General features: G+C 44.6%; 1 protein-coding gene and 1 long non-coding RNA gene across 2 annotated transcripts in view; one reads left to right on the forward strand and one right to left on the reverse strand.

Moving 5' to 3' along the window:
* Positions 1-27,285, forward strand: part of LOC146348383 (uncharacterized) — a 68,122-nt gene that overhangs the window by 40,446 nt on the left and 391 nt on the right. The window lies entirely within an intron of this gene.
* PI16 (peptidase inhibitor 16) overlaps positions 9,471-27,285 on the reverse strand; it is a 31,097-nt gene continuing 13,282 nt past the window's right edge. Inside the window, exons 3-5 of the mRNA XM_084852952.1 lie at positions 24,663-24,772; positions 14,986-15,074; positions 9,471-11,541 (exon numbers count right to left, since the gene is read on the reverse strand). Coding sequence (XP_084709078.1) covers positions 10,382-11,541; positions 14,986-15,074; positions 24,663-24,772 — 1,359 coding nt within the window. The 3' untranslated portion in view covers positions 9,471-10,381. The remainder of the gene's footprint in view (positions 11,542-14,985; positions 15,075-24,662; positions 24,773-27,285) is intronic.

Consider the following 27,285-nt stretch of genomic DNA (forward strand, 5'->3'; position numbering starts at 1 on the left):
CTGGAGGAAGTGGTGGTGATGATGAGGGGGAAGTAAATGAAATTTTGAGAAGAAGTGAAATCTGGGGAGGTTCAAAGAAAAATATGTGAAGATCTGACTTCAAAATCGAAGATTTGAATTTCTGAATCAAAATTTGTCATTGATGATTAGACATTGGAAATGTGCATATTTTGAAATTCACCAGCTTTCAGGTGTTCTCAAATTTTCATTTTGGCTGTACTTCCCCACCACCAGTTCTTCTAGTCTAGTCTACTGGGGACTGTCACAACTAGAGACAGGATGTTAGATGACATTGAGATGCACCTAATCAAATTTCTCTTGGAATGACTCAACTAGTTTGTTCTGGTCACATTCCAAGGCAGGGTTATTTTTACTCCACCTTTCAGCCCAGATCAGATTAGTTAGTGAGCCTGAGTTGTTTGGGATGATGGGGCTGGTTTCTCATGTAGCCTGACTTTGCCTGCCTCATCTGAAACTATTGGCTTAGTAAGCACATTTCTGCAGAGTGTCTCCTCCTCTCCAATTAGGTCACATCACACTGTGGTGTCAATTGTGCAGGATAATGATGGAGGGAAGTTGATGGGTGGAGGGCCAGCCTTTACATTGTGGGGGGTGTTTGGAATGCAGAGCCCTTTAGTCCTTCCCAAAACTACCCTGCTCTGTATGGCAGGGTTTTAGCTACAAACCCTGGTTTAGTTCTATCCTTGAATAATAATATTCCACTTGATTAGCTGACAATAAAAGATGGGTAGGGAAACAGAAAACTTGGACTGCTGGGAACAGAGCTGTTAAGAGTCTTCTTGTCTAGCAGCCCATTCCCACTGCTTTTCATTTTCTTTATTATTCTGAAAAAGGCTGCCGAATCTCTTGTGCCAAATGGTTAAACAGCTGCAGAGCTCTTCACATCGCCAAACTCAAAAATCATTTAAAAGATTGTGACATCCCCATCCCCACCTTCACAGTTTGGATAGCTCCTTTAAAGTTCTGACTGGTTCTGACTGAAACCCAGAGCAGATTTACTGCCCCACTGATATTGGAGCCACCAGCCCCCACTGCCCACCCACTCACACACCCACACCTTTATTTATTGGATAGATCTTTATTTAATAGATCTATCCAATGGCACTCAAACTATAAAGGCTTGAGAGGAAACCCAGACATTCATATTTTCTTTCTGAATTCTGTCTGCCACCAAAAGACTAGCCAGTGCAGGCTCAGAGTTATGAAACAGAAGGAAAAATACATCAGAGCATTTGTCTATCTAGTCCAGTACCAAGCTCTGCCCGACAGTGCCCGGGTCTCTGAAACCTCAAGGAAAGGTCTTTCCCAACCCTTCCTCCCCAATATTCTTATTTATTGTGTGTTCCAGGAAACCTGGGACCTTTCACATGCAAAGTGGCTCTACCACTGAACTGGGTCCCTAAGAGATGTGAAGGCCTGAAAAAAAAAACCCAGAAAAAAATGGAAGACAGGGTAACAGAATCATAGAATAGTAAGGTTGGAAGGGGCCTATAAGACCATCAAGTCCAACCTCCTGCTCAATGCAGGAATCCAAGTCAGAGCATCCCTGACGGATGGCTGTCCAGCCTCGTCTTGAATGCCTCCAGTGTGGGAGAGCCCACCACCTCCCTAGGAAATTGGTTCCATTGTCATATTGCTCTAACAGTCAGGAATTTTTTTCCTGATGTTTAGCTGGAAACTGGCTTCCTGTAACTTGAGCCCATTATTCCATGCCCTGCATTCTGCAATGATGGAGAAGAGATCCTGGCCTTCCTCTCTGTGACAACCTTTCAAGTACTTGAAGAGCACTATCATATCTCCCCTCAGTCTTCTCAAGGCTAAACATGCCAGTTCTTTCATTCTCTTCACAGGGCTTTGTTTCCAGTCCCCTGATCATCTTTGTTGCCCTCCTCTGAACCCTCTCCAGCTTGTCTGCATCCTTCTTCAACTGTGGTGCCCAGAACTGGACACAGTACTCCAGATGAAACCTAACCAGTGCTGAGTAGAGGGGAACTAGTACTTCCCGGGATTTGGAAGCGATGCTTCTATTAATGCAGCCCAAATTAGCATTTGCCTTTTTTGCAGCCACATCACATTGTTGGCTCATATTCAGCATGTGATCGACAACAATTCCAAGATCTTTCTCACTCGTAGTGTTGTTGAGCCACGTATCCCCCATCTTGTAACTGTACATTTGGTTTCTTTTTCCTAGGTGCAGAACTTGGCATTTGTCCCTATTAAATGTCATTATGTTGTTTTCTGCCCAGCGCTCCAGTCTATCCAGATCACTTTGAATTTTGTTTCTGTCTTCCATGGTATTCGCTATCCTGCCCAATTTTGTGTCATCTGCAAATTTGATCAGCATTCCCTGCACCTCCTCCTCCAAGTCATTAATAAAAATGTTGAAGAGCACTGGGCCCAGGACTGAGCCCTGCGGTACCCCACTTGTTACCTCTCCCCAGCTTGAGAAGGTCCCATTGATAAGCACTCTTTGAGTCCAATTCTAAAAAATTAAAAGTTTTTCCCAGGGAGTTTTTGAAAATCTGGAGAAAATAGAGGGGTTTCCTAATTTTTCTGGGGGTTTCCCATGTTTTCCAGGCCTTCACACCTAACATCTAAAAATACTGGAACATTTACCAAATGTTGCAGAATGTGGAGGAAAAAACTGCCAGCAGTGGTGCCCACTGGGGCTGGTCGGGTGGAAGGCAAGGTCACCATAGGTAGAGCCAAGGAGTCACCATGGCAGCAGTGCACTTCATTGGCAAACAGATACGACCTATGGTGGAAATGCACCACTCATAACAAAACTGTCTGCATTACTAATAGCTACTCTTGCCATTTATGAATAGATTGTGGTACATTTCCTTCTTGGCACATATCCGCAACTTAGATTTTATTCAGGCAGACGGGTACAATTGGTTGACTGATCGCCTTTAGTAGCTGTGCAGAACAAACCTGTACAGGACTAGTAGAGCAAAAATGCCACCTTGCCATAAATTCTCTTACTACAGCAAAACAGTGGCATACAGTTTCTCTGCTGCTCTCAGTTTTATGGCCAATAGAACCCTATGGATTGAATCCAGCACTAGATCCGCCTAACCGCAGGAGGCACTTAAATGGCTGTGCTGAATCACAAAGGGGAAAGAGATCAGCACTGACTGAACAGTAACAGTACAGAAGCTTGGACTGGACTAGAGCAGAACAACAAACAACAACCATTTGTATAGAACTTGCAAGTGTTCAAAGTGCTTCACATGCATTACCTAGTCACAATCCTTGCAACAACCCTGTAAGGTTTGTCAAGATTATTCTCACACACACACACAATATTATAAAAGCAAAATTGCCCAAAAGGACCATCTTCAGGTATATATTAGAAGCCATTAGTTTGTGCCCAACTTTCTGGTCATTTTATTGGCAATACCCAGCAGACCCTTGAGCCACCCTCACCAACAGCCATCAGACAATCAACAGCAGCCACACGAGTCCTCTAGGGTCCTAGAAAAAACAAGATGATGGAAGTATGCAATCTGTATCCACATGCCTAAATTGCCTGGGCTGAATGGGATCTGTGCAGCATTTAGTCGAAGCATACAAGGTTGTGTGATCATTCCAGCACATGGTATACTCACGGCTCAACCCACGTGTAGGTAGGTAGGTAGGTGTTGTGTGTGTGTGTGTGTGTGTGTGTGTGTGTGTGTGTTTAATGGTTACCCCAGGAAAGAGACATCAGTAGGTCTTAAATCCAATTATTCTGTGAATTAGCCTTCAGATGGCACTCATTTCAACTTGTGGAAGCACTAACACGAGACAGTGTTGCTGTTGGTTTGATGCTTAAACAAGTGAGTTTTCTGATTAATTAAAAGAGTGAAAATCTCTGTAGGTCTGTGCCAGAAACATGCTTGCTGTCTGTTCAGTGCTGCTCAAGGGTGTGTGGGTTGCTTCCCCCGGCCCCCCTTTCTTCTCGTCTAATAGCTTGCCTTCATCAGTGCCATCTACTGGCTAAAAGTCAGAACAGCCAGCAGGAATCTGTGACCTCAAAAAACCTTGTTTAGCGTATCATTACACAACACAACTGGTGCATTACAATACAAATAGCAAAAGAAGCAGCCTATTTTGATGCAGTATTAATCAGACAGTAAACTCAGGAAATGCCCACCATAATGCTCTTGCTGAACTACCATGTAAACCATAATGGTACAACAGTGCATTAAAGTTTTGTTACCTTCCAATCCAGTACTGGATAATCCAGTACTGTTGTTGCTCAGTTTGGAGCTCACCACTGCTACAATTTCACTACTGTTTAAGCATTGTAATTACCACCACACTTGCCTAGTCTTTGCAGCCTTTGCACTTCTGCAGTAGTAATTATTACTCCTCATTTAAGGTTCAGCTAATATTAGAAAATGCATATCTTAAACATTTGGGTGGTAGCATACATGTGAACAGAATTGCAGCCTTAGTTTTTCCTTATCTCTGCTTGGGTGCAGCATGGGATTGAGCGTCCCCATACTCTTTTCACTCTCATTTGAGCAAATAGTGGAGGGGAAACCCAATTGCCAATTGTTTTCAGTATGGGAATATGAGTGAATCAAGAGTAGCTGTCTCCCTAGCTGCCAGCAAAAGTGAGTGGTGGGGGTGGTAGGAGTCCTGCCGATGTCAAGGGCATGATTGGAAGGAGGAGAGACTGAAAGAACTGGGCATGTTTCACCATGGGAAGACTGCAGGGAGATATGATGGCGCTCTTCAAGTGCTTGAAAGGTTATCACAGCGAGGAAAGCCAGGATCTCTTCTTGATCGTCCCAGAGAGCAGGACACAGAAAAATGGGTTCAAGTTACAGAAAGCCAGATTCTGACTGAACATCAGGAAAAATTTCCTGACTGTTAGAGCAATATGACAATGAAATCCATTACCTAGGGAGGAGGTGGGCTCTCCCACATTGGAGGCATTCAAGATGACGCTGGGCAGCCACTTGTCAGGGATGGTTTGACTTGGATTCCTTCATTGAGCAGGGGGTTGGACTCAATGGTCTTATAGACCCCTTCCAACCCTACTATTCTATTATTCTATCCCAATCTCTCCCTGCAAAAACAGCTGTGCTGCTGTAACTGTGAGGGTGTACACTCATATGTTACCTGAACAGCACTGCAGCTCCTAGGGTTAGAATGTAATTTAATACACATACACGCGTGCACACACACACACACACACACACAGGATATAACATTCCTTGATCTGTGGCCTACACATTAGTTTAGTAATTAGTACTAATCATGCATGCAAGGAGGAGGGCAAGCTGCAACCGTTCGGTCTCAGTTGCCCTCAGCAGTGGTGGCTAGGCAGTAAGGGTCCCTTTATTCATCTGTACTGGAGTTGGACACGACTGACCAACTAAACAACAACAACAACAACAACTGGTACCTAGTGCATCCTGGGATATGTAGTTCACTAACAGCTATGCTTTGTTTCCTGCCCCAATATTGGTGTAAAAGATAATCTAATAGAGTGGTTGATTCTTGCTGCAACAGCTTATTCTCTTGCTCTCCAAGACCCAATTATATTGCGGCCATAAGTATTTGACCAATGGGAACCCACCCCTCTCTCTACATTCTACTTCCTCACCCTGCCTTTGCCCTCATAACCACAATAGAATGTCTGTCACTAATTAAAAAGAAAATATTTTATCTCTCTTTTTGAAGTCTTTTGAATGATTCCTTTGCTTGGATATCCTGCACATATCAGTATAAATTGGGAATGTGTTGAATATATGACTTAGTTCCATTTGTCTCTAATTTTAGATAGTTCTAACTTCCAGAGGCAGTTGTGGAACCTTTAAGCACTTTCCTTGGCCCCACCCCCACCCCCAGATAATAGTTAAATGTCCCTGTATTTGTCTTTGAAATGCTAACATTGTACAGCAACTTTGTAATAAAGAAGGAAAATTATTCTGGGAGTCTCTCCACACCACAGATTAAGGGTGCTTCCAAATGAGGCATGTATCATTCAATCACCCTGCCTCATTTATGGAATTGGGGGTGGAGAGAGATATCTCCTTCTACTTGTACCCCTCTCATGTTTTCCCACCACTTTTCCCATCTTTTTTTTTCTTTTTACAGAAAATCAGTTGAGGAAAAGATGGAATAGCTGTACTGGTAGCACTAGGAGCTCCCTCGGGAAGCACCCTTGAAGTTTCTTCTTACAAATGAAGCCTGGGAATTTTTTTTCTGTGAGGGGGTAGAGATCTTGAGTAGTATTCGCAGCACTCTCCCCAAATAAAATTACAGTTCCAAGTATTCTACTGGGGAAGCTACGACAGTTCATGATATAAAATAAAATCAATATAAGTTTATAGCATTGGTATGGCCTGAATATGTAATAGCATTCCTATGTTTCACAATTGCCACATTCTTGGGCATCGCCACTAGACTACTTCCTGTGTGAATATAGGAAGTTCCTTTCACCAGGGCCAAATTATTACTCCAGACATGTAGGTGTTATGGGTCTTCTCCATTGCCACCATCTGCACTGTGGACAGGGAAGAAAAAATCATGGGAAGGAATACAAGTGTGGGGTGAAATCTCAGGCGTGTATAAACAGCAGCTGTTGGGCATTCTAGAACATTCTTCAAATAAATTCTAGAACACCCAGCAGCTGCAATTTATACACGCCTGATATTTCATCCTGCATTGACCTCCTCCCACTGACATTTAGGTTAGGCTGCTTGATGTGAACAGACTTAAAGCTTCTCAGTTTATTCCTCCCCTTCAAATCCTCCCTTTCCAAACTTGCCATAGGAATGCACCCTTAGGGATCTATCATCTATCCAATTAAAAAAACTGCATTTTCCAGACCAATGGCTTTTAGAATAGCATTTATTATTAGCAGGACTTTCCAGGAGCATTAAAAACCATGCCTTGCAATGCTAATTCATTGTGCCATTAAAAACACTACCCCCTTCTCCACAATTCTGTTAGCAGAGACCACCACATTTACTGATGTTTGTTTCAAGTGGCACCTTCAACTAGATTTTAGCTGGGCCAGCTGAGGTTTGTCATGAGATTAATGCACCATGCCTGGAAGAGTAAAATGCATGAGTCAATCAGCAGTACTGAGATAAAAGATGCCTGGATGTGATGTACAGTTGACCCAATTGTCCAGCAATTTGGCCTCCGTTCATCATAACTAGCCCCATTTTTATCTGGTTTGGCTTTTGAAGAAGACCACTTCACCTTTTCATGAGCCATCCAGGATGCTTCCCACTGGTGTGTCACTGGTATCTAACTTTAAATATTTCCCTAACTTGAGTAATTCACATAAAAATATTGCAAGTCACATCATATGGTATTTTGGAACCAACAAAACTCTTCTTCTGCCAGGTGGGGTTGGATGCTAGGGATGCGTGTAACAGGCATGGCAAAGCTGAGGAGCAGACTTTAGACCTGACTTATTCCAGACACATATGAAAGAATTTATATTAGTTATACTTCCACTCTAGGAGTGAGCCATTACTAGGTATCCTTAGGGTACAACTGGAAAGGGCTGGCCCCATATAGACACTGGGTAGTTTATTGCTCCCAGGACAGAAACAGTGGAGATCGCTGCTTGCAGAATGGTTGGAAAGAACTAAAGCTGCCATCATGAAGGAACTTTGGTACCTCTCCTATGAGCCACTGCACTGGCAAACCTAGTGTATAGGATGGGTTAGGATGACAGCAGCACAAGCACAGTATCCTGAATTTGTGGTGTGGTGAGCCATGCAAGGATGTCGCACTGGTGCACCAATGCAAGCACCAAAAATAGCCACCATCAGTGTGGCACAATGGTTAGGATAAAGCTATTGTTTGGTTTGGGAACACAACTGGGGACAACTCCTCTACATGTTGTTTCCGCCTCAATAGAGTCTGTGTTGTCAGCTCATTTGAACCTATCTGATACTTGCTAGTAATCTTTCATTCAGGGGGCTTCAAATGAAAGGCAGACTGTAGGCCAGACTTGCCAAGCAAGAGATGCTATTGCAGCTATGGCTACATCAGTGGCATAACTTTAAGTGGGGCAAAAGGTTGCAGTTCTAAGCCCGGTTACTTGAAAGTAAGTTCTACTGAAATCAGTGGGTCATACATCCAAGACAACATTTGTAGCAATCCAGTATGGTCAAGTGGTTTCAGGTTGAAAGTAGATAAGCTAAGAGCCTATTCACACACCTGGCTGAGAAGCATGCTTGACCAGTTATCAAGCAACAGGTGTGTGTCCTTCAGTAGGTACAGTACTGACATGATAAGAAAGTTTATCAACAACAACGATGGTGAAGCCAGAGCCGTTTCACACCATCAGGTTTCATCTAATAGTAGCAATTGATTTAAAAAATGGCTGTGTGAATCAAGCTTCGCACAAATGATTCTACCTCCTTCATTTACACACGATGAAACAAAAAGAATCATGCCACCACACTCGGGGCTAGATGTTAAGAAGTAGGTTCTCTATCAAAATGGGGCTAGATGTTAAGCAGGTGCTCTATCAAAACGGATTCTCCATCCATCTTTACTGGGAGGGGCCAGAGCTCAATGGCAGAGCACATGTTTACATGCAGAAGGTCCCACCTTCCCTGGCATCTCCACTTTAAAAAAGTACCAGGGAGGAAGTAATAAGAAAGATCTCTGTATGAGACCCTGAGAGCCTTTGCCAGTCAAGAGTACACAATACTGGGTTAGACTGGCTGACCTGATATAAGGCAGCTTCCAATATTTATTATTGAACTATCAAGTAGAATGATGGTCAGCAAGGTCCACAGGAACCTGTCATCCTTACTTAGCTTTCTTGTACCCCAACCACAGCAGGATGAGGAAACAAACCATCAGTATCATAGGAGAATTGAAAACAAGAGCTAAGTTTATTATGAAGCAGCCTTCAGGAAAGAAGGCTTAGCAAAATGGGAGTAGCCAGTAAGAGCAGAGAGGAAAGCGGCAAGAAACAGCTGCTCTTTGAACTTGGGGGCTGCTCAGAATCTTTCCTGGGTGGGTCCATCAGCAGATCTTCCATATCTGTGGCATCTGCTTGTGTTTTAAGAAAAGAGGAGAAATCAGACATCAGCAGAGAGAAAAGGAATTGCCCTGGTTCCATGCAAACCCACTGCAACAAAAACAAGAAAGGGTGCATCATGCAAGACACCTGCACAAAGCTAAAGATGCAGCTAAGGTAGAGATCCAGTCTAATCTATACCTCTATCATGCATGTGGGACTATGCAAACAAGCCCTCCAAATGATCAGGAGGTAGTAAGGGAGAGGGTAATTCTGTGGAGAGAGGGTCAAAGCTTTAGATATGCATATGGCACAGAAAGGGGAAGGAGCCAACAAACCAAAATATTGTCACAATTCAGAGTTCTGATAGAAGAAAAAACTACTACAATGGATAGAGCTGAACCCGCCCACACACAAGCACTCACTTCACTCTTATACACAAATATTTGATCCCCATACATTTTTTATTGATTGACAGATGTAGCTCTTACATGCTGTGTTTCTGTAGAGACTCACATCAGTCTCCCTAATCAGTCATTCACTTTCTCTGCAGCCACTCTTACAAACAGGCCATATCAGTCTGCCTTGCATTCCCAGTGGGCCTGACCAATTATCTCATAAACCCACAACTATATTCTGGGCCATAAAACCTCAGAGTCTGTACCAGGAAAATACAAATTCATCGTCTGGAATAAGCTAAAGAAATTCAGGAGATTAGCATGCATTTACTTCTTATATAATTTGTTCAGCTTTCAAGATCCAGATTTTTACATAATCTGGTGCCTTTTGTTAAAGAATGGGTTGACAGTAGAGAATGTAGTGATGGTATGGAATTCACAGGCAGAATAGGAGGCAGGGGAATGACATGCAGGCATAGTCCTACAAATAAATATGGCCCTCATCAGTGGTGCTTAGAGAAAGGAAAGAGGATGTAGATAATTGTGAGGTCCTTCACTTGCCACAGGTGAGTCTCTTGATGGTATGGGGTTCCATGTCAGTCCAACATGCCTGGGATCTGGTACAACAGCACTTTGACCCTAGCAATGCTTGTGGGGCAGGAAAACAGGAAAAGAAGTCAGATGTGCCCCAGATTCCCAAATTGAGGAAAACATGGGGACTGTGGAAATAAACTACATTTCCCAGCAAACTCCTTGAGCATTGTCGCAAGCCTCACAGTTTAGCCGAGCTTCGGACCATGTTCTACAGAATGTTCAGCCACTGGGCATGCTACAATGCTATTCCCAGCTGGCTAGCACACTCACAAAAGTGCAGAAAGGAAAAATATGCATGCATGTACATGGACACATGCATGCACAAAAGAGAAGATGGACGGCTCTGTATATAAATACATCTGATTACACACTGCTATAAACTGCTGAGCCAATAAGGCCTGGCCTTCTTAAGTGCATTGCCCCAAGTGTGCCCACACCAATTGCACTTGCTATGCCTCTGCCACCGGGGAAGTGGGGAAAAGCAAGGAGCATAGGGGTATCTGAAGGTCAGCTCTTTAAGGGCATTCTTTATTTCTTCGGCTTGGCTAATTTTTTTACATCCAAGGCAGGGCAGGCAGACAGACATAGAAGCTGCCTTACCTGTGGAGGACTGAACAGCATTGTGTTGCCCCTTTATTGCTTTGGCATAAGCTGCCAAACGGTGGCGTGCAGGTTCTTTGGACATGGAAGCCTTACGGGGGGAGGGAGGCTTAATGGGGAAGAACCGAGGCTTAGCAATGGGGGGCAGTTTAGGGATGGAGGGTGACTTTGGGGTAGAAGGCTGTGGAATGAGGGTAGTTAGGGTCTGCTCAAAATTGTCTGTGGTAGCTTTGGACGTAGAGGGTTGAGATTCCTCTTCTGTGTCAGTTTTGAAAGTTTCTGGTATATTTGGTGCTGAAGCTGTTCTGGTGGGTTGCAAAGTTGGACTTGCAGTCAAGATGGCAGTTGGTTCTAGCTTTGTCGGGTCAGGGGATGCAGTGGTTGCTTTTACATAATCACTGGTTGGCTCAATGGTTGCTTCTACATCAGCACTGGTTGGTTCGATGGTTGCCTTTAGATCATCACTGGTTGGTTCAGTGGTTGCTTCTACATTATCACTGGTTGGCTCAATGGTTGCTTCTACATCAGCACTGGTTGGTTCGATGGTTGCCTTTAGATCATCACTGGTTGGTTCAGTGGTTGCTTCTACATCAGCACTGGTTGGCTCAATGGTTGCTTCTACATCAGCACTGGTTTGTTCAATGGTTGCCTTTACATCATCCCTGGTTGGTTCAGTGGTTGCTTCTACATTATCACTGGTTGGCTCAATGGTTGCTTCTACATCAGCACTGGTTGGCTCAATGGTTGCTTCTACATCAGCACTGGTTTGTTCAATGGTTGCCTTTACATCATCCCTGGTTGGTTCAATGGTTGCTTCTACATTATCACTGGTTGGCTCAATGGTTGCTTCTACATCATCACTGGCTGGTTCAGTGGTTGCTTCTACATCAGCACCTGTTGGTTCAATGGTTGCTTCTACATCAACACTGGATTCTAGTGGAAAACAAAGAGAATGATAGCAAAATCGGCAAATTGACCCACAAAGCCACATCCTTCTTCTAGAAGATGAATTGGAATGGGAGGCTGATATTTCACTTTCCCATGCAACATTTTTGTGCTAACTGTAGGGATGGCCCTACTAAGAGACAGAGTAAGATAACTTACTCAAGCAGCAGGTTCTGAATGCCCTTAAAGGGCAGCACACTGTCAGCTCTTTATTTATTAATTAATGTTTACCTGGATTCAGATGTCATTTGGGTGTTCTGCCACAGGGACAAAAATATCTGAGGCCTGCTTAGGAATTGGTGAATCTGTCAAACCCAATTTTGATCAGTTTCTAATTTTCACACTGTTAAGTTCAAACCATCCTGTTTCTACATCAGAATGCCACTTATTATTATTTTATCTTCATGAAAATACGTACATATTCCCATACATTTTTTTCCAAATATACAGTTTTGTACACACTTTTTCAAATGTTTTTGTAAACACTTTTTCAAATCACTTTTTTGCAAGTGATTTTTCCATGAAATAAAGTAGGTTTTATGTGAATTTTCTCAAAATATATGCATTTCTAATACTTTTGTTTTGCACTACAAAATTTGGAAAAGTATGACTATTGACATCTAACTGTGTTTCAGTTCATGTTTAGGTTAGGGATGTGTGAATGTGGTAAGTTCACATTGAAATGAAAACTGAATGAATTTCCCATCCATCCTTAGGCTCACACTGGTGAAGCAGCTTAGCAGTCAAAAAACAAGGAATCCCAAATTCAAACAGTATACATTAAATGCATGCTATGGCTTCCCAGGGCCACACTGACCGTTAGGCAGGGTGAGGTTGCCTGTCTCTGATGGGGTTACCATTAAGAAGGCAGCCAATGGCCAATTAGTTAGAGTGCAATCCTATGCATGTTTAGAAAAATGTCCTACAACTCCCAGCATTCCCCAGCAGGCCATGCTGGCGCAGGAATGCTGGGAGTTGTAGGAGTTTTTTCTGTCTAAACATGCATAGGATTGTGCCTTTTGTTGATAATATTTTTTACCACCGTGAGGGTCAGGGGGTGACATTTGAATTTTTTGCCTCACACAACAGATTATCACAATAATAATCTGACCTGTGGATCAACCAGGTCAGATTATTAATCTGATAGACACCTTTGAAATATGGCATAGCCATATCTCTTTTACTGTTATTTGCCCCAGTCACTTCACTCAGAGAATGACCAGGAGAGAAACAGTTCTCAGAAGTGCCTGAATTTATCAAGGCCAAATGTGTTTCAGAAAACAACTTTCCTTCCCAAGGGGCATTTGGCAACCTCAGCCTGCAAATTGCACAGTTTAGCTTTCTCATTTCGCTTACTGCCAAGTGCCTCTGAGGAAGGAAACGTACTTTTCAAAATGTATCGGGCCTTAATAAATTCACACACTTCTTAGAACTGCTTCCCTGCAGGCCATTTGCTGCATTCAGGGCCTTTCCCTTTTTGCTGGTTTTGTTGACTTCACACAGTGGACCATGTAGATCTGGGGCAGCCATAATTACAAGCTACTATTTGCTGAGCAGGCATCATTGTCATCAATATCATTCCACCCAGAAGCCAATTTCTTAGGGATCAACTTATGGTGAGAAGAAAATGATAACCCTTTGAATTGTCCTTCACCCATATGAATTTAGCTCCAGCTGAAACTCTTGAGGCTGAAAGATCTTGAGGACTATGAATGTCCATAGGCTATTACCCACTCTGCCCACTGTATTCAGCTGTTTCAGCTCCAAGGACAAAAACCACCAGAGCTACAGACTATGACAACTATGAGTTGATTCACACATGCATGTATATCCCAACATCTCATCGCTTGATTTGTTGCTTGATGGAACTCACCTGAACATATGAATTCCTTCCACTGAAATACATTGGATTTGTGATGATGGAAGATAGAAAAGCTCTGTCTCTGATCTGTTCCACATATGAATTAGTTATTGGATGGATTAGAAATGTAATCCATCATTAAATGTAAGTCATCACTTGATGTTGCAGTCATTGAGTGATGAGCATCCACACAATGGCTACCCATATTCTGAGTAAGGCACTGTAGAACACAACTGGAAGAACATGCGGCTCTCCCTGACATCCCAGAGTACAAAAACACTGACAGCAGAAAAGCAGCTGTATTTGTTTCCACTGCTCCTGTAGTCACTCCAGTTGGCCATGTTGAACAGGCTGGAGATCATGTATGGGGCAGTATCTTACTATGTCATTCCATTAGTCAAATAAAGTTGTGTTTGTGGAAACTAGGTTCCAAACTATGCGCAAGAGGAGAATCCAACTAAAGTTACATTTGTGCAAGTACAGTTGCACAAGCAATTGTGCATTACATTTGTGCAACCTGTTGTACAACTGCTTGCGCATAATTTTTGTGAAACTGGTTGCACATTCTGCTTACACAGCCAGTTGTGTAACTGCTTGCACAACCGCTTGTGCACGCATAATGGGCAACCATTCGGGCAACTGAAAGATTCAGCAGAGCTCCACTAGCACTATTTGAATTTGCAGAATGACATCGTTGGATACTGCCCATGGTCTCTGGAGGAAAGTGGAGCTTCATGAATGTATGTAAACATTCCCCAACTTGGTGCCCTCCAAATGTGTTGGACTGCAACAGCCAATGGCCTGGGAATTATGGGAGTTGCAGTCCAACACATCTGGAGAGCACCAGGTTGGGGAAGACTAATCTAAACCAATGAGTGCCATACTCTGGTGTTAGGTTGAGGAAAAGGAAAGCAGTCTCTCACTTGTGTTGGAAATATACCACCATTGCCCTGAGTCAGGAAATGGATGGATGTTGGCAACTCCTTGGAGCTGTTCACACAACATGTTAGCCCACATTCACTGTTTGAATGTGAGTTGTTTTGAACTGAGGGTTGTTTGCTGAATTGTGGGTTAGCACATTGTCTGAACGCAGCACGTTTTCTGCAGGGTGGGTGATCATGTTGTCTGAATGCAGCCAGGGTGGCTTGTTAACCATGCAGTGTGGTTGTTAACCACCCCGAACAACCCAACAAAAAAACATGGGCTCTCTTGTTGAGAAAAATAAGCCACACTGCATGGTTAACAAGCCACCCTGCCTGCATTCAGACAACACACTAACCCACGGTTCAACAAACAATCCACAGTTCAAAACAACCCATCCTCAACCACTGTGTGTGCATTAGCATGTTGTGTGAACAGCCCCCTTGTGTCTGTTGGGTGACTGGTGACAGGGGACTGGTGTTTGCATCTGGAAGGGAAACAGTTCCTTCAAACATCTTTTTCCATCCTTAGCAAAGCCACAAAACAAAGGGAAGAAGCAGCTTACTCCTCCCTCCGTGGAAGAAGAGGTTTGACTAAACTGACCTGCATTCACATGGGAGGCACTGACTCCTCTAGGTCTATTCACTTACCACAGAGAGAGTTCTTACAGGAATAGCCATCTGGGCACATGGAACACCGAGCCCCTTCCTTGTATGGTTTATGTCCCTTCACATTCCCCCTAGGGATTAAAAGACCCACATGTGACTCAGATAACAAGGCATTTCCCTGGAGAAGGAGAGCTTTTTCCTGGGCATACTTCCATCCAGCAGGTAGTTAACTATCTTCTAGCTTCACCTGAGCTATGGAATGTGGCCAGCCCAACTGCACTAGCACATACCAACCAGTGACGGAGGCTGCCTGAGCTGACTCCCAACATCAGCTGTCCACTGCCTGTTTGGGACCATTTAGTATCAGGAATTTTACAACAAGAAGGCATTCAGAAGAAGATGGGCAGTTGCTTAGTTCTTTCCTCCTGTTCCACTTGGCTAGGTAGCTCGCTCTCTCTCTCTCTCTCTCTCTCTCTCCCTCTCCCTTTAAACTCCACCTTTAATTCATCCAATTCCTCCATGCAGGAGGAGGAGTTTGATGAGTTCGTCTTCATCAAGAACGGCTTTGTCTCTTAGCTTACTGACAGTAGAGGCTGGTGACTCCAATTGTGGTGGGGCTGTAAATCCATTCCAGGTTTCAGTCAGAAACTGCCAGAACTCTGAAGGGGCTATCTAAGATGCTGTACCCTATCCCCAAAATACATTGGATAGCTCCTTTAGAGTTCTGGCTGTTTCTGACTGAAAACTGGAATGGATTTACAGCCCCACCAAAATTGGAGCCACTGGCCGCCACTGTTTACCGCTGAGTAATTCCCTCTGGATGACAGTATTCCAGGTGAGCTATTTAAAATCCTAAAAGATGATGCTGTTAAAGTGCTGCACTCAATATGCCAACAAATTTGGAACACTCAACAGTGGCCACAAGACTGGAAAAGATCAGTTTACATTCCAATTCCAAAGAAGGGCAATGCCAAAGAGTGTTCAAACTACCGCACAATTGTGCTCATTTCACATGCCAGCAAGGTGATGCTCAAAATCCTACAAGCTAGGCTTCAGCAGTATGTGAACCGAGAACTACCGGAAGTACAAGCTGGTTTTCGAAGAGGCAGAGGAACTAGAGATCAAATTGCCAACATTTGCTGGATCATGGAGAAAGCAAGAGAACTCCAGAAAAACATCTATTTCTGCTTCATTGACTACGCTAAAGCCTTTGATTGTGTGGATCACAACAAACTGTGGCAAATTCTTAAAGAGATGGGAGTACCAGACCACCTTACCTGTCTCCTGAGAAACCTGTACAAGGGTCAAGAAGCAACAGTAAGAACACTAAGAACATGGAACAACCGATTGGTTCAAAATTGGGAAAGGAGTATGACAAGGCTGCATATTGTCACCCTGCTTATTTAACTTATATGCAGAGTATATCATGAGAAACGCCGGGTTGGATGAATCACAGGTCAGAATTAAGATTGCCGGGAGAATGATCAACAACCTCAGATACGCAGATGATACCACCCTAATGGCAGAAAGTGAAGAGGATCTCAAGAGCCTCTTGTTGAGGGTGAAAGTGGAGAGTGCTAAAGCTGGTTTGAAACTCAACATTAAAAAAACTAAGACCATGGCATCTGGCCCCATCACTTCCTGGCATATAGAAGGGGAAGAAATGGAAGCAGTGACAGATTTTATTTTCTTGGACTCCAAAATCACCACAGACGGTGACTGTAGCCATGAAATTAAAAGACGCTTGCTCCTTGGGAGGAAAGCTATGGCAAACCTAGACAGCATAGTAAGAAGCAGAGACATCACCTTGCCGACAAAGGTCCGCATAATCAAAGCTATGGTTTTCCCAGTAGTAACGTATGGCTGTGAGAGCTGGAATATAAGGAAGGCTGAGCGCCGAAGAATCGATGCTTTCGAACTGTGGTGCTGGACAAGACTCTTACGAATCCCCCGGACTGCAAAGAGGTCAAATCAGTCAATCCTAAAGGAAATCAACCCTGACTGCTCATTGGAAGGACAGATGCTGAAGCTGAAGCTCAAATATTTTGGCCACCTAATGTGAAGAGAAAACTCACTGGAAAAGACCCTGATGCTGGGAAAGATCGAAGGCAAAAGGAGAAGGGGATGGCAGAGGATGAGATGGCTAGATAGCATCACCGATGCAATGAATATGAATTTGAGCACACTCCGGGAGAGAGTGCAGGACAGGAAGGCCTGGCGTGCTATGGTCCATGGGATCATGAAGAGCCGGACACGACTTAACAACTGAACAACAACAATTCCCTTTTCCGTGTCTCCTTCAGCACTGCACACGTACCACTTTCCTCGCATTCTGCCTCTTGCTTTTTCCATGTAATGTGCAGTCCATTTATGCAGTGGCTTCCTTGTAGAGGAGTTGCCCCTGTTCTCCCATTTCTGCTCCCTCCTTGGGTACAATTTTCACCTTCAGCTTGTCCCTGTCCTTAACTGTTTTCCCCATCACACTTCCCAAAGACAAACCATTTCATATCTCCATTTGTGGAATCATGGATCTAAACACCTCGAAAGAAGATCGAAAGGATTAGTTGACCTATCCATTTTTAATTGGGCCTCTCTTCTCCTTCTTGTTTGTCACATTTTTTGTAAGTTTCTTTTTTTAATAATTTCCAGCCATTTACCATCTTATATGAAATATTCCAAAACATTAACAGCAATGGCTTGCATGGACCATCCTGGTACATTTCCCAATATGAGCCCCACCCACCAATCAAGATCTGCCAGGGAGACCTTACTCAGTTACATCTTTCTGCATTTCAAAATGTACGATCTATTAGGAAACAGAAGGGCGCCTTCTCTGATGTACTCCTGACACTGGAATAATTTACACAGAGAGGCCAACTTAAGCCTGACTCTGCAACCATCTAGAAGGATTGTAAAACACAAACAAAACAAAAAACCTCTCTAATCAGATAGGACTTTAAAGATAGCCCATAACATAGGTTTGATCTTTTACCTAGTACATCAAAGGTTTTAGAATATGATTTTGTATTCTGATTGTTTAAATATATGTAGGGAGGGTGTATTTTTATTTGGAAGTTAGCTGCTTTGAATAGTAGGAAGTGGGGTATAAATCTATATACCTATGAATGTATACATTAAAAAGTAATTAAATGCTTAAATGAAATATTTACATTTAATTTGAACTAAATTAAATTGAATTCTTAGATTTAATTGAAATAAAAATAATAATTAAATTGAGTACAATATTTTCTCCAGGATTCAGGCTGACAGAGTCAAAGGACAATTGTTCTAAAATCTTTAAGGTTACACTATTTTGAGAAGTGAATCATGCCAATTATCCCCATTTTAAAGAGAGTTAAAGTTAGGAACAAAGAACACAGGGAACATGCTGAACAATTTGACCCCATTTTCAGAATTGGCAATATCACAGCTCTGTAGCCATTTGAACTAATCCTAAAACTGATACTGAGTAACTGTAGTTCAGATAAGGTTGATTCCTAAAATGGATGTATAAGGAAATTCCTTTTCCCCATGGTCTGATATATTTATCAACCAGAACTATTAACCCATATTTGATGAATAAAAATTAAATGCTAGCAGTTATTAGCAGTAATTATCGGTAGTATTGTGCATGAGTAACTGTTACGCAATATATGTAACACAGGGCTCCTTCACAAGGAGCTTTTATCCTGCTATTGAGATGGCTCAGTCATGGACCTTTGCAGGCTCTTTAGATGATGCTGTGAGCCTTCAGGACGTCTCCTGCACTAAATGCCCTTTGTTCCGTTTTTAAATAGATCACAGATAATGAGCTATCAAATTACCCCGTTGTGTTCCGCTTGAGTTCCCTCCGTGAAAAGAGGAAAAGCAGCAAGAAGAGGAGTGAAATAAATGAATGATATGGAAGACTAAGATATGGGGAGAAGGATGGGGAAAGGGGAGCCGGGAAAGGAAGCACGTGAAAAAGGGAGTCGTCGTGATCCTGCATTTAAAACGGAATCAGACAGCCCCATTTTAAATGCAGGATTTTAGGCTGACGCAGAGATGCTCACAATAACACCAGAGACACACTGCTTCTTGAATATAGGAACTAATGCCTTTGATTATCAGTTGTGGCAATCTTGTTAACTGAACTTGCATTTTCTCTTATTTACGTCTGTTGAAAGGCAAAGGAAAAAAAGCACCAGGACTATCCTGTTCTATTTGGTTGTGTATATGAGACCTTTCTTGGAATCTGTTCCCTTCCCATAATCATTTAACAATTGGCAAGGAGGATTTATTTGCATATACCCTGTTTGTATTAGTGTGTAATTCACAGGTCACTAGCACAGTGGAGATCTGCCAAGAAGCAAACAAGTAGCCCATTCTGTAGTGCAGTGCAAATTGTTTACACATTGGACACACAACAGTTGTCATGCATTCTGAAATGCAAAACAGACACCTTTGCAATCACAATATTGGTATCTACACTTCATCAGGAGCAACACTATTGCTGGACTTCTCTGTGTCACATTGTTCTTCCTTAAACAAGTGCCTTGTGTTGTGGAATGGTTTATCCCACAGCAGAACTGACTGCTACCTCAACAGCTGTGGAACTTTAGTCAGTACAAGAAAGCAAGACAGTAGTAGTAGTAGTAGTAGTAGTTGTATATTATTATTATTATTAATATTAATATACCACCTAATTTGCTAAAAAGCCATCAAGGCGTTGTTACAACAATTTAAAACAATAAAACTGTAACAAAATGTTAAAAAACAGGAACTTTATTTATTTATTTATTTCATTTCTATACCGCCCAATAGCCGAAGCTCTCTGGGCGGTTCACAAAAATTAAAACCAAACAACACACAATAAAACAATTTAAAATATATAGAACATTAAAACCACAATATAACAATACAACCACAATAAAACCTAGCAGCAGTGCAGGAGTTTAAAATACAGATTTAAAACAGCAAAGATAAAAATTTAGAAAGCTAAAATGCTAAAATGCCTGGGAAAATAAAAAGGTCTTCACCTGGCGCCGAAAGGAATACAATGTAGGTGCCAGGCGAACCTCACTAGGGAGCTCATTCCAGAGCTGGGGAACCACAACAGAAAAAGCCCTCCTCCTGGTAGCCGCTCGCCTCACTTCCTTTGGCGGGGGCTCACAGAGAAGGGCTGCTGATGATGATCTTAAGGTCCGGGCAGGCACATATGGGAGGAGGCGATCCTTCAGGTAACCTGGCCCCAAGCCGTTAAGGGCTTTGAATGTTAACACCAGCACTTTGAATCGGGCCTGGAAATGGACTGGCAGCCAGTGCAGCTGGAAAAGTACTGGCGTAATATGAGCTCGCAGGCCAGTCCCTGTTAACAATCTTGCTGCCCTATTTTGGACCAGCTGAAGTTTCCGGACCGTTTTCAAAGGCAGCCCCACGTATAACACATTGCAGTAATCCAGACAAGAAGTTATCAGAGCATGGATAACTGTAGCTAGGCTATCTCTGTCCAGATAAGGGCGTAGTTGGTATACCAGCCTAAGCTGATAAAAAGTGCTCCGTGCCACTGAGTTCACCTGTGCCTCAAGTGACAGTTCTGGATCCAAGAGCACCCCCAAACTACGAACCTGATCCTTTAGGGGGAGTGCAACCCCCTCCAGAACAGGTTGAATATCACCTAGCCGGGCAGATGAACCACCCACTAACAGTACCTCCATCTTGTCTGGATTGAGTTTCAGTTTATTAGCCCTCATCCAGTCCATTACCGTGCCCAGGCACTGATTCAGAACAGCCACTGCCTCACCTGGTTTTGATAAGAAACAGAGGTAGAGCTGGGTGTCATCTGCATATTGATGGCACCTCAGCCCACACCTCCAGATAACCTCCCCCAGCGGTTTCATGTAGATGTTAAACAGCATGGGGGATAAAATACAGCCCTCTGGAACCCCATGGCACAATTGCCATGGCACAGAGCAATAATCCCCCAGCACCACCTTCTGGAATCGGCCATCCAAGTAGGAGCAGAACCACTGTAGTGCAGTGCCTCCATCTCCTAACCCAGACAACTTATCCAGAAGGATACCATGGTCGATGGTATCGAAAGCCGCTGAGAGGTCCAGGAGAATCAACAGGGTCGCACTCCCCCTGTCCCTCTCCCGGCAGAGGTCATCCCACAGAGCGACCAAGGCAGTTTCCATTCCAAAACCAGGCCTGAAGCCCGATTGAAATGGATCTAGATAATCCGTTTCATTCAAGAGTGCCTGGAGCTGTCCTACAACCACCCGCTCAAGCACCTTGCCCAGGAACGGGATGTTGGCCACTGGCCTATAATTGTTAACATCCTCTGGGTCCAGGTTAGGCTTTTTCAGGAGTGGTCTAATTACTGCCTCTTTTAAAGCGGCAGGCACCACTCCCTCTCTCAAGGAGGAATTTACAACCTCCTGGACCCAGCCGGACAACCCCTCCTTGTTTGATTTAATAAGCCATGAAGGGCAAGGGTCAAGCACACAAGTGGTCGATCGGACTTGGCCAAGCACCTTGTCCTCATCCTCAGGCCTCAGTAACTGAAACTCATCCAATAAAACTGGACCAGACGGTGCTCTGAACACCTCTACCAATGGAACTGCATTAATGGTGGTGTCCGATTCATGACGAATCTGAGCGACTTTATCCTCAAAGTGCCGTGCAAACTCATCACAGCATGCTACCGAGGGTTCCACCGTCTCTCTCCCTGGCCCAGAATGTAACAGGCCACGAACCACTCGGAAAAGCTCCGCTGGATGACACTGAGAAGATGCAATGCTGGTGGAAAAGAACTGTCTCTTTGCCACCCTCACCGCCACAGAGTAGGCTCGATAGTGGGCTCTTACCTGTGTTCGGCCAGACTCAGCACGAGTTTTCCTCCACTTGCATTCTAGCTGTCTCCCCTCTTGCTTCATTGCCCTCAGCTCAGGTGTATACCAAGGAGCTGGCCGGGCTCTGCTCAGAGGGAGAGGGCGCTTGGGCGCGATCGTGTCAACCACCCGAGTCATCTCTGCATTCCACAGAGTGACCTGGGCTTCGACAGGAGCACCAGCCATACCAGCAGGAAAATCCCCCAGAGCCCTCTGGAATCCATCGGAATCCATTAATCTCCAGGGGTGGACCATTTTAATAGGTCCCCCACCCTTGCAGAGGGGAAAGGCCGCCATGAGTCTAAACCTCAGCAGGAAGTGATCTGACCATGACAAAGGGACAGATGTTAATTCCTCCACTTTCAGATCACCATTCTCCTGCCCAGTCGAGAAAACCAGATCAAGCGTGTGTCCTTTTATATGCGTTGGGCCGATGACATGTTGGGACAGCCCCATGGTTGTCATGGCGGCCATGAAGTCCTGAGCCGCCCCGGATACAGCGGCCTCGGCATGGAAGTTGAGATCCCCCAGGACCATCATCCTGGGGGTCCTCAACACCAAGTCCGAGACCACCTCCGTCAGCTCAGGCAGGGAGTCTGATGGGCAGCGGGGTGGGCGGTACACCAACAGAATCCCTAATCTGTCCCGGGTACCCAACACAAGGTACAAACACTCAAGATCTGCACTCGAATGAGCAGGAAGCCTGGAGAGGGAGACTGAATTCTTATAACATTAAGAACAGTAAGACATAAAGGGCGCAATCCTATGGCCGCTAGACAGAGGCTAGACGGCCATAGGATTGGTTGGTTCCTAGAGAACGGCCTCCCTCTCCCCTGCCACCTCATAGGTGGGATGGATCGCCCTCACGCTCAGCACTCGGTAGAGCAGCACAGAACGGGGGGAAAGGGGGCGTTCCCAGGGGCGGGAAGTGTGGAAGTGCCGGTATGAGACTTCCTATGTGTTGTCCGGCCTCCCCACCCTGCGCTCCAATGTCCCACGGCTAGACAGCTGAAATTGGCCTTCTAGCTGCAAATGCAGGGCAGCTGGAGTGTGGAGGAGATGATCCCCTCCATGCTCTTCCCACCCTGCATTGGATAGGCAGTCACCTCCAAGTAGGGATGTCAGAGAATTCTACCATGGATCTCGGTGAGGCCGAATGCCAGTGCATTCGGCCCGCCGAAATCTATGGTGGAACGGCCTGCCCCCCCCCCGCGGATCCCCCCCAAGACGAGACTTACCTGGGATGGATGTTCCGGGCTCTGGAGGCTCTGGCGGCTGGTCTTCCGACCAGCTGCCACCGCCATTTGCAGTCTTGTTGGTTTTTTGGGGTTTTTTACAGAGACGTGATAGGCTACGTAAAGACTTACTTAGCCTATCACGGCTGGGTTAAAAAAAAAAAGACGCGTACGCAAATGGCGGCAGCTACAGCCGCTGCCATTTGCGTTCCTTATTTTTCGCCGTCTTAGTCTACGTAAATATTTACATAGGCTAAAACGGCGAATCAAAAAGGGACACAAATAGCGCCCACTACGCTATTTGCGTTCCCCTTTATTTTCGCCGTAATAGTCTATGTAAATATTTACGTAAACTAAGACGGCGAAAAATAAGGAACGCAAATGGCGGCGGCCGTAGCCACCGCCATTTGCGTACGCGTTTTTTGGGGGGGGTTACCCAGAGTCCTCCGCAGCCAGAAATCCAGCTGCAGACAGCTCTGGCCTGGGCCTGGCCGGCTGCTCTGCGGAGCCGCCGCAGAGCACAGCCGGCCGTCGAGGATTCCGGGGGGAGGGACGAAACGCCTCCCCCCCCCCCCCACCATGAACATAATCCGTGGAAGGGTAAGTGACTTTCGTACATCCCTACCTCCAAGTTTGGAGGCAGCTGTCTATCTGCATGGGGTTGGTCCCTAAAATATTAAAACAGCTACGTAATTTAAAAAGCTAAATTAAAAAAAAGATGTCTTCATACCTTTTATAGAAGCCAAGAGAGAGGCTTTTCTTCAAATGAACTATTGGAGCCTTCTAGTAACTGTTGCTTTGCATTCAGTAGGATAATTTTTTATCATTAATTTGTTGTTGAGCTTATACATTAGTGTGTCTCTGTGTGCGCGTGCCTCTGTGTGTGTGTGTGTGTGTGTGTGTGTGTTTCATTAGTTCTAGTTTATCAGATTTTCCCTCTCTTTTGGGGGCAATGGCCTGCACAGCTACAGCCTCAGCCTGAGGGTGAAAAAAAGTTGCTGAAACTGGTGGGAGGGACTGTATAAGTGGCCGAGCAGATGCTTTGCATGCAGACAGTCCCAGATTCTGATTCTGGTATCTCAGCTTAAAAGAATCTCAGGTAGCACCAGGTGAAATGAAAGAAGCCCTGGAAAGCTGTTGTCCATCAGAGTAGACCGGGGTAGGCAACCTTTTTGGACCATTTGGCAATTTGAGAAACTGTCCTGGGCACCACCACAAAATGACTGCCATCTGAGGTATGGCAAAGGACAAGTAACCTGGCCAAAAGACAAGGCAGAGGTGGGATCTAAATCCCCACACTAAACAACTCCTTTGAACCCACAGTTTTCAGTACCAGAAACTTATTTCACAGCAATCCAAGCTGCCAGTAAGAAAATGTGTTGTTTTAAGGGCAAAGGGTAGAGCACTTTGTTGGGCACCGAGAAAGGTGTCCGAGGTGCATTAATGCTCATGGACACCGACAAGTTGCTTACCTCTGGAGTAGACAGTATACTGAGCTAAACAACAATTGGCCTGACCTGGTATAAACCAGCTTCCTATGTAACATGAATTATCCTTCAAATTTGGAATACCACAGCACCAGCCAACACAGCCTCAGCAAAAAGAAACTTACGGGGGCTTATAGTTGCAGACTACCAAGTGCATGTCTGTATCATTCAGAAATTCCAGGGTTTCACAGAACACTGTCCCACAGCCAACACGCTCACTGGTTGCCCAGACCACCTACAGCAACAGGGAAAGAGCCAGTTCTATTGGTTATTCCACACAGAAAAAGTTCCTGCAGCTGACTCCACACTGGCCTTTTACTTGGTATTGATACCATTTTTCCACTCATATATTCCTCAGAATCCAGACAATATCTCTCTCAAACCATTGAATTCCTGGGTTTTCATACGCATTGTCCCATGTTTTTTTGTGTTTTTTAAAAATACTCATTTGTACTGGTTTTCTTGATTTTTTTTTAGCTTCCATCACAATTATATTACAGTCCTTTCTGGTGTGAATTATTTTTTTTAAATTACTCAAATTTGTACATTGCTTTCCACAGAGGTATCAAAGCAGTGAACATAAAATGTAATGCTGTCAAAACAACAAATATAACAATAAAACAACACAATAATAAAAATATTAATCTGCAGTAAAACTACACACCCTATTGTGTGCTACAGACCTTAGCTGGCTGGGTCACATTTCAGGGAAAGCCTGTGTGAAGAGACGGGTCTTGACAAGACATCTAAACATCAGATGAAGGGCTGTCTAATATCAATTGGTAAACTATTCCAGAGGGTGAGTGCTGTAACACTAAAAGCTCTACTGCACGTGCTTATGTGGCAAAGCTCAGGAGGATGTGCCACCCTCAAAAGTGCTACCTGTGATGATCACAGAGATAGGCAGGGACAAAAGGGGTGAGGCAATGCCTAAGGTAACCTGGTCCCAAGTTGTTTAGGGCCTTAGGTATGTTAACAACACCTTAAAGTTGGCCCAGTAGCTTATTGGCAGCCAGTGCAGTTGGCTGAATAACATTTATTACATTAATCCTTAGACCATAGACATTTGGTGTGTGTGCTTGGCTAAGAAGACAATGGGGCAAAGCTACCATCGGTGCGATTATGACTGAACGCCTCTAAGTCAGAATCCTTCGTAATGTAATGAAAGCCAGTGCCTTTCTTTTAGCAAAGGTGTAATGCTGTTGGAAAGAGGCCCCAGTTAGCAGCCTTGCCACTGCGTTCGGCACCAGCTGCAGCTTCTGGACCAAGCCCCAGGGTAGCACTATCATCTCATCTGGTGTGGTGGTCCAGTTGTGATGTGGTTAGCAACAGTGTTTAATCTTGCCTCTCTTCATTAGCTGAGTGGTGATTGTGTACAACCCTGCCTCTCTCCCCCATTACCTGCCAACACTTTGCCATTACCCATTCTACATCACTTGTGACAAACTACATATATACCACCACCACCACCACCCCCGGTTCATCCAAGTATGTCTGCTAGAGAGGTGGGGAACCTGTGGCCTTCCAGATGTTGTTGGACTCCAATTCCCATCAACTCCAGGCAGCATGACCAATGGTTAGTGATGATAGTTGTAGTCCAACATTTGGAGGGGTACATGTTCCCCACCCTTGGTCTATTATATTTTCCCAGTCATCATCATCATCTGAGCCAGTTCGCATGATCAGGCAGCCCACCGTGGCTTATTTAAGCCATGGTGGGCTGCAGTGTGGGCGGGTGGCCATTTTGAATATTCAAGCTGTGGCTTGCCCTGATGTCTGAACCTGGTGAAGGTGGGTTGTTGGCATAGTTAGCAAATCATCCACAACCCTAATACAGTCCATGGGTTCTGGGTGGTGTGCTAACCATGCCAACAACCCATCCTCACCAGGTTCGAATGTCACAACAAGCTGCAGTCATGGCTTGCATATTCAAAATTCACCCTGCACACATCGTAACACATGCTTAAATAAGTCACTGTGGGTTGCAGTGATCATGCGAAGTGGGTCACTGTCTGCTGCCCTGCTCTAGGGTTAGTGCACCCTACTCTAGGGCTAGTTCTGTACACTGCTTCAGTACAAATCCTGAACCCCGAAGCAGACCAGGGTGATTCGGATCGACTTGGTCCAGTTCCAGAGTGGGTCAGGATCAGGCCACTTTACAGCTGCAATGTATGCAACATTTAACTACCGGAAGAAGAGTTGCCATTTTTAAGGAAAATGGCCACTCCCTCCAAGATGGCAGTGGCTGCAGGCACTCCCCACGGGTCCAGGTAAGGATCAGGGGGCTCACATGGTGGAGCAGGGGGTGGGCGTGGGGCTTGTGCGGCTGGCTGGGGAGGGGCGTGTTTTGGCTGTCCAGATCTCGCTTTGGATCCAGAGGCTGAAGCAGGTTGGCCCAGCTCCGGACCAGGCTGAAGTAGGTTGGGGATAATTTGGAAGCTCTGAATCAGCCTCTGAAGTGGGTCAGGGGGTCCCTGCACAGCCCTAACCAATGGCAACATAAGCTTTTGCAGGGAAAGGGGTTGGCAAACAAGTTTTCCAGTAGCCAAGGATGACAGGATCAATGGGAAGTTTTAATAGGGAAAGGACTGGTATTTCCCCAGCATCAAACGCTGGCTGAAGCTATTGGGATGGATCTGGACTATGTTAGTCACACTGTAGTCCCATCGAAAACCAATGGGATGTAAGGTAGATGTGACTCATTTACCCAGCTGATTTCAGTGGGACTAAAACATGGCTTAGTCTGGA

Source organism: Heloderma suspectum, chromosome 4 (assembly GCF_057233095.1).
Source record: "Heloderma suspectum isolate Gila_16-S chromosome 4, 16-S_ref, whole genome shotgun sequence".
Taxonomy (NCBI): domain Eukaryota; kingdom Metazoa; phylum Chordata; class Lepidosauria; order Squamata; family Helodermatidae; genus Heloderma; species Heloderma suspectum.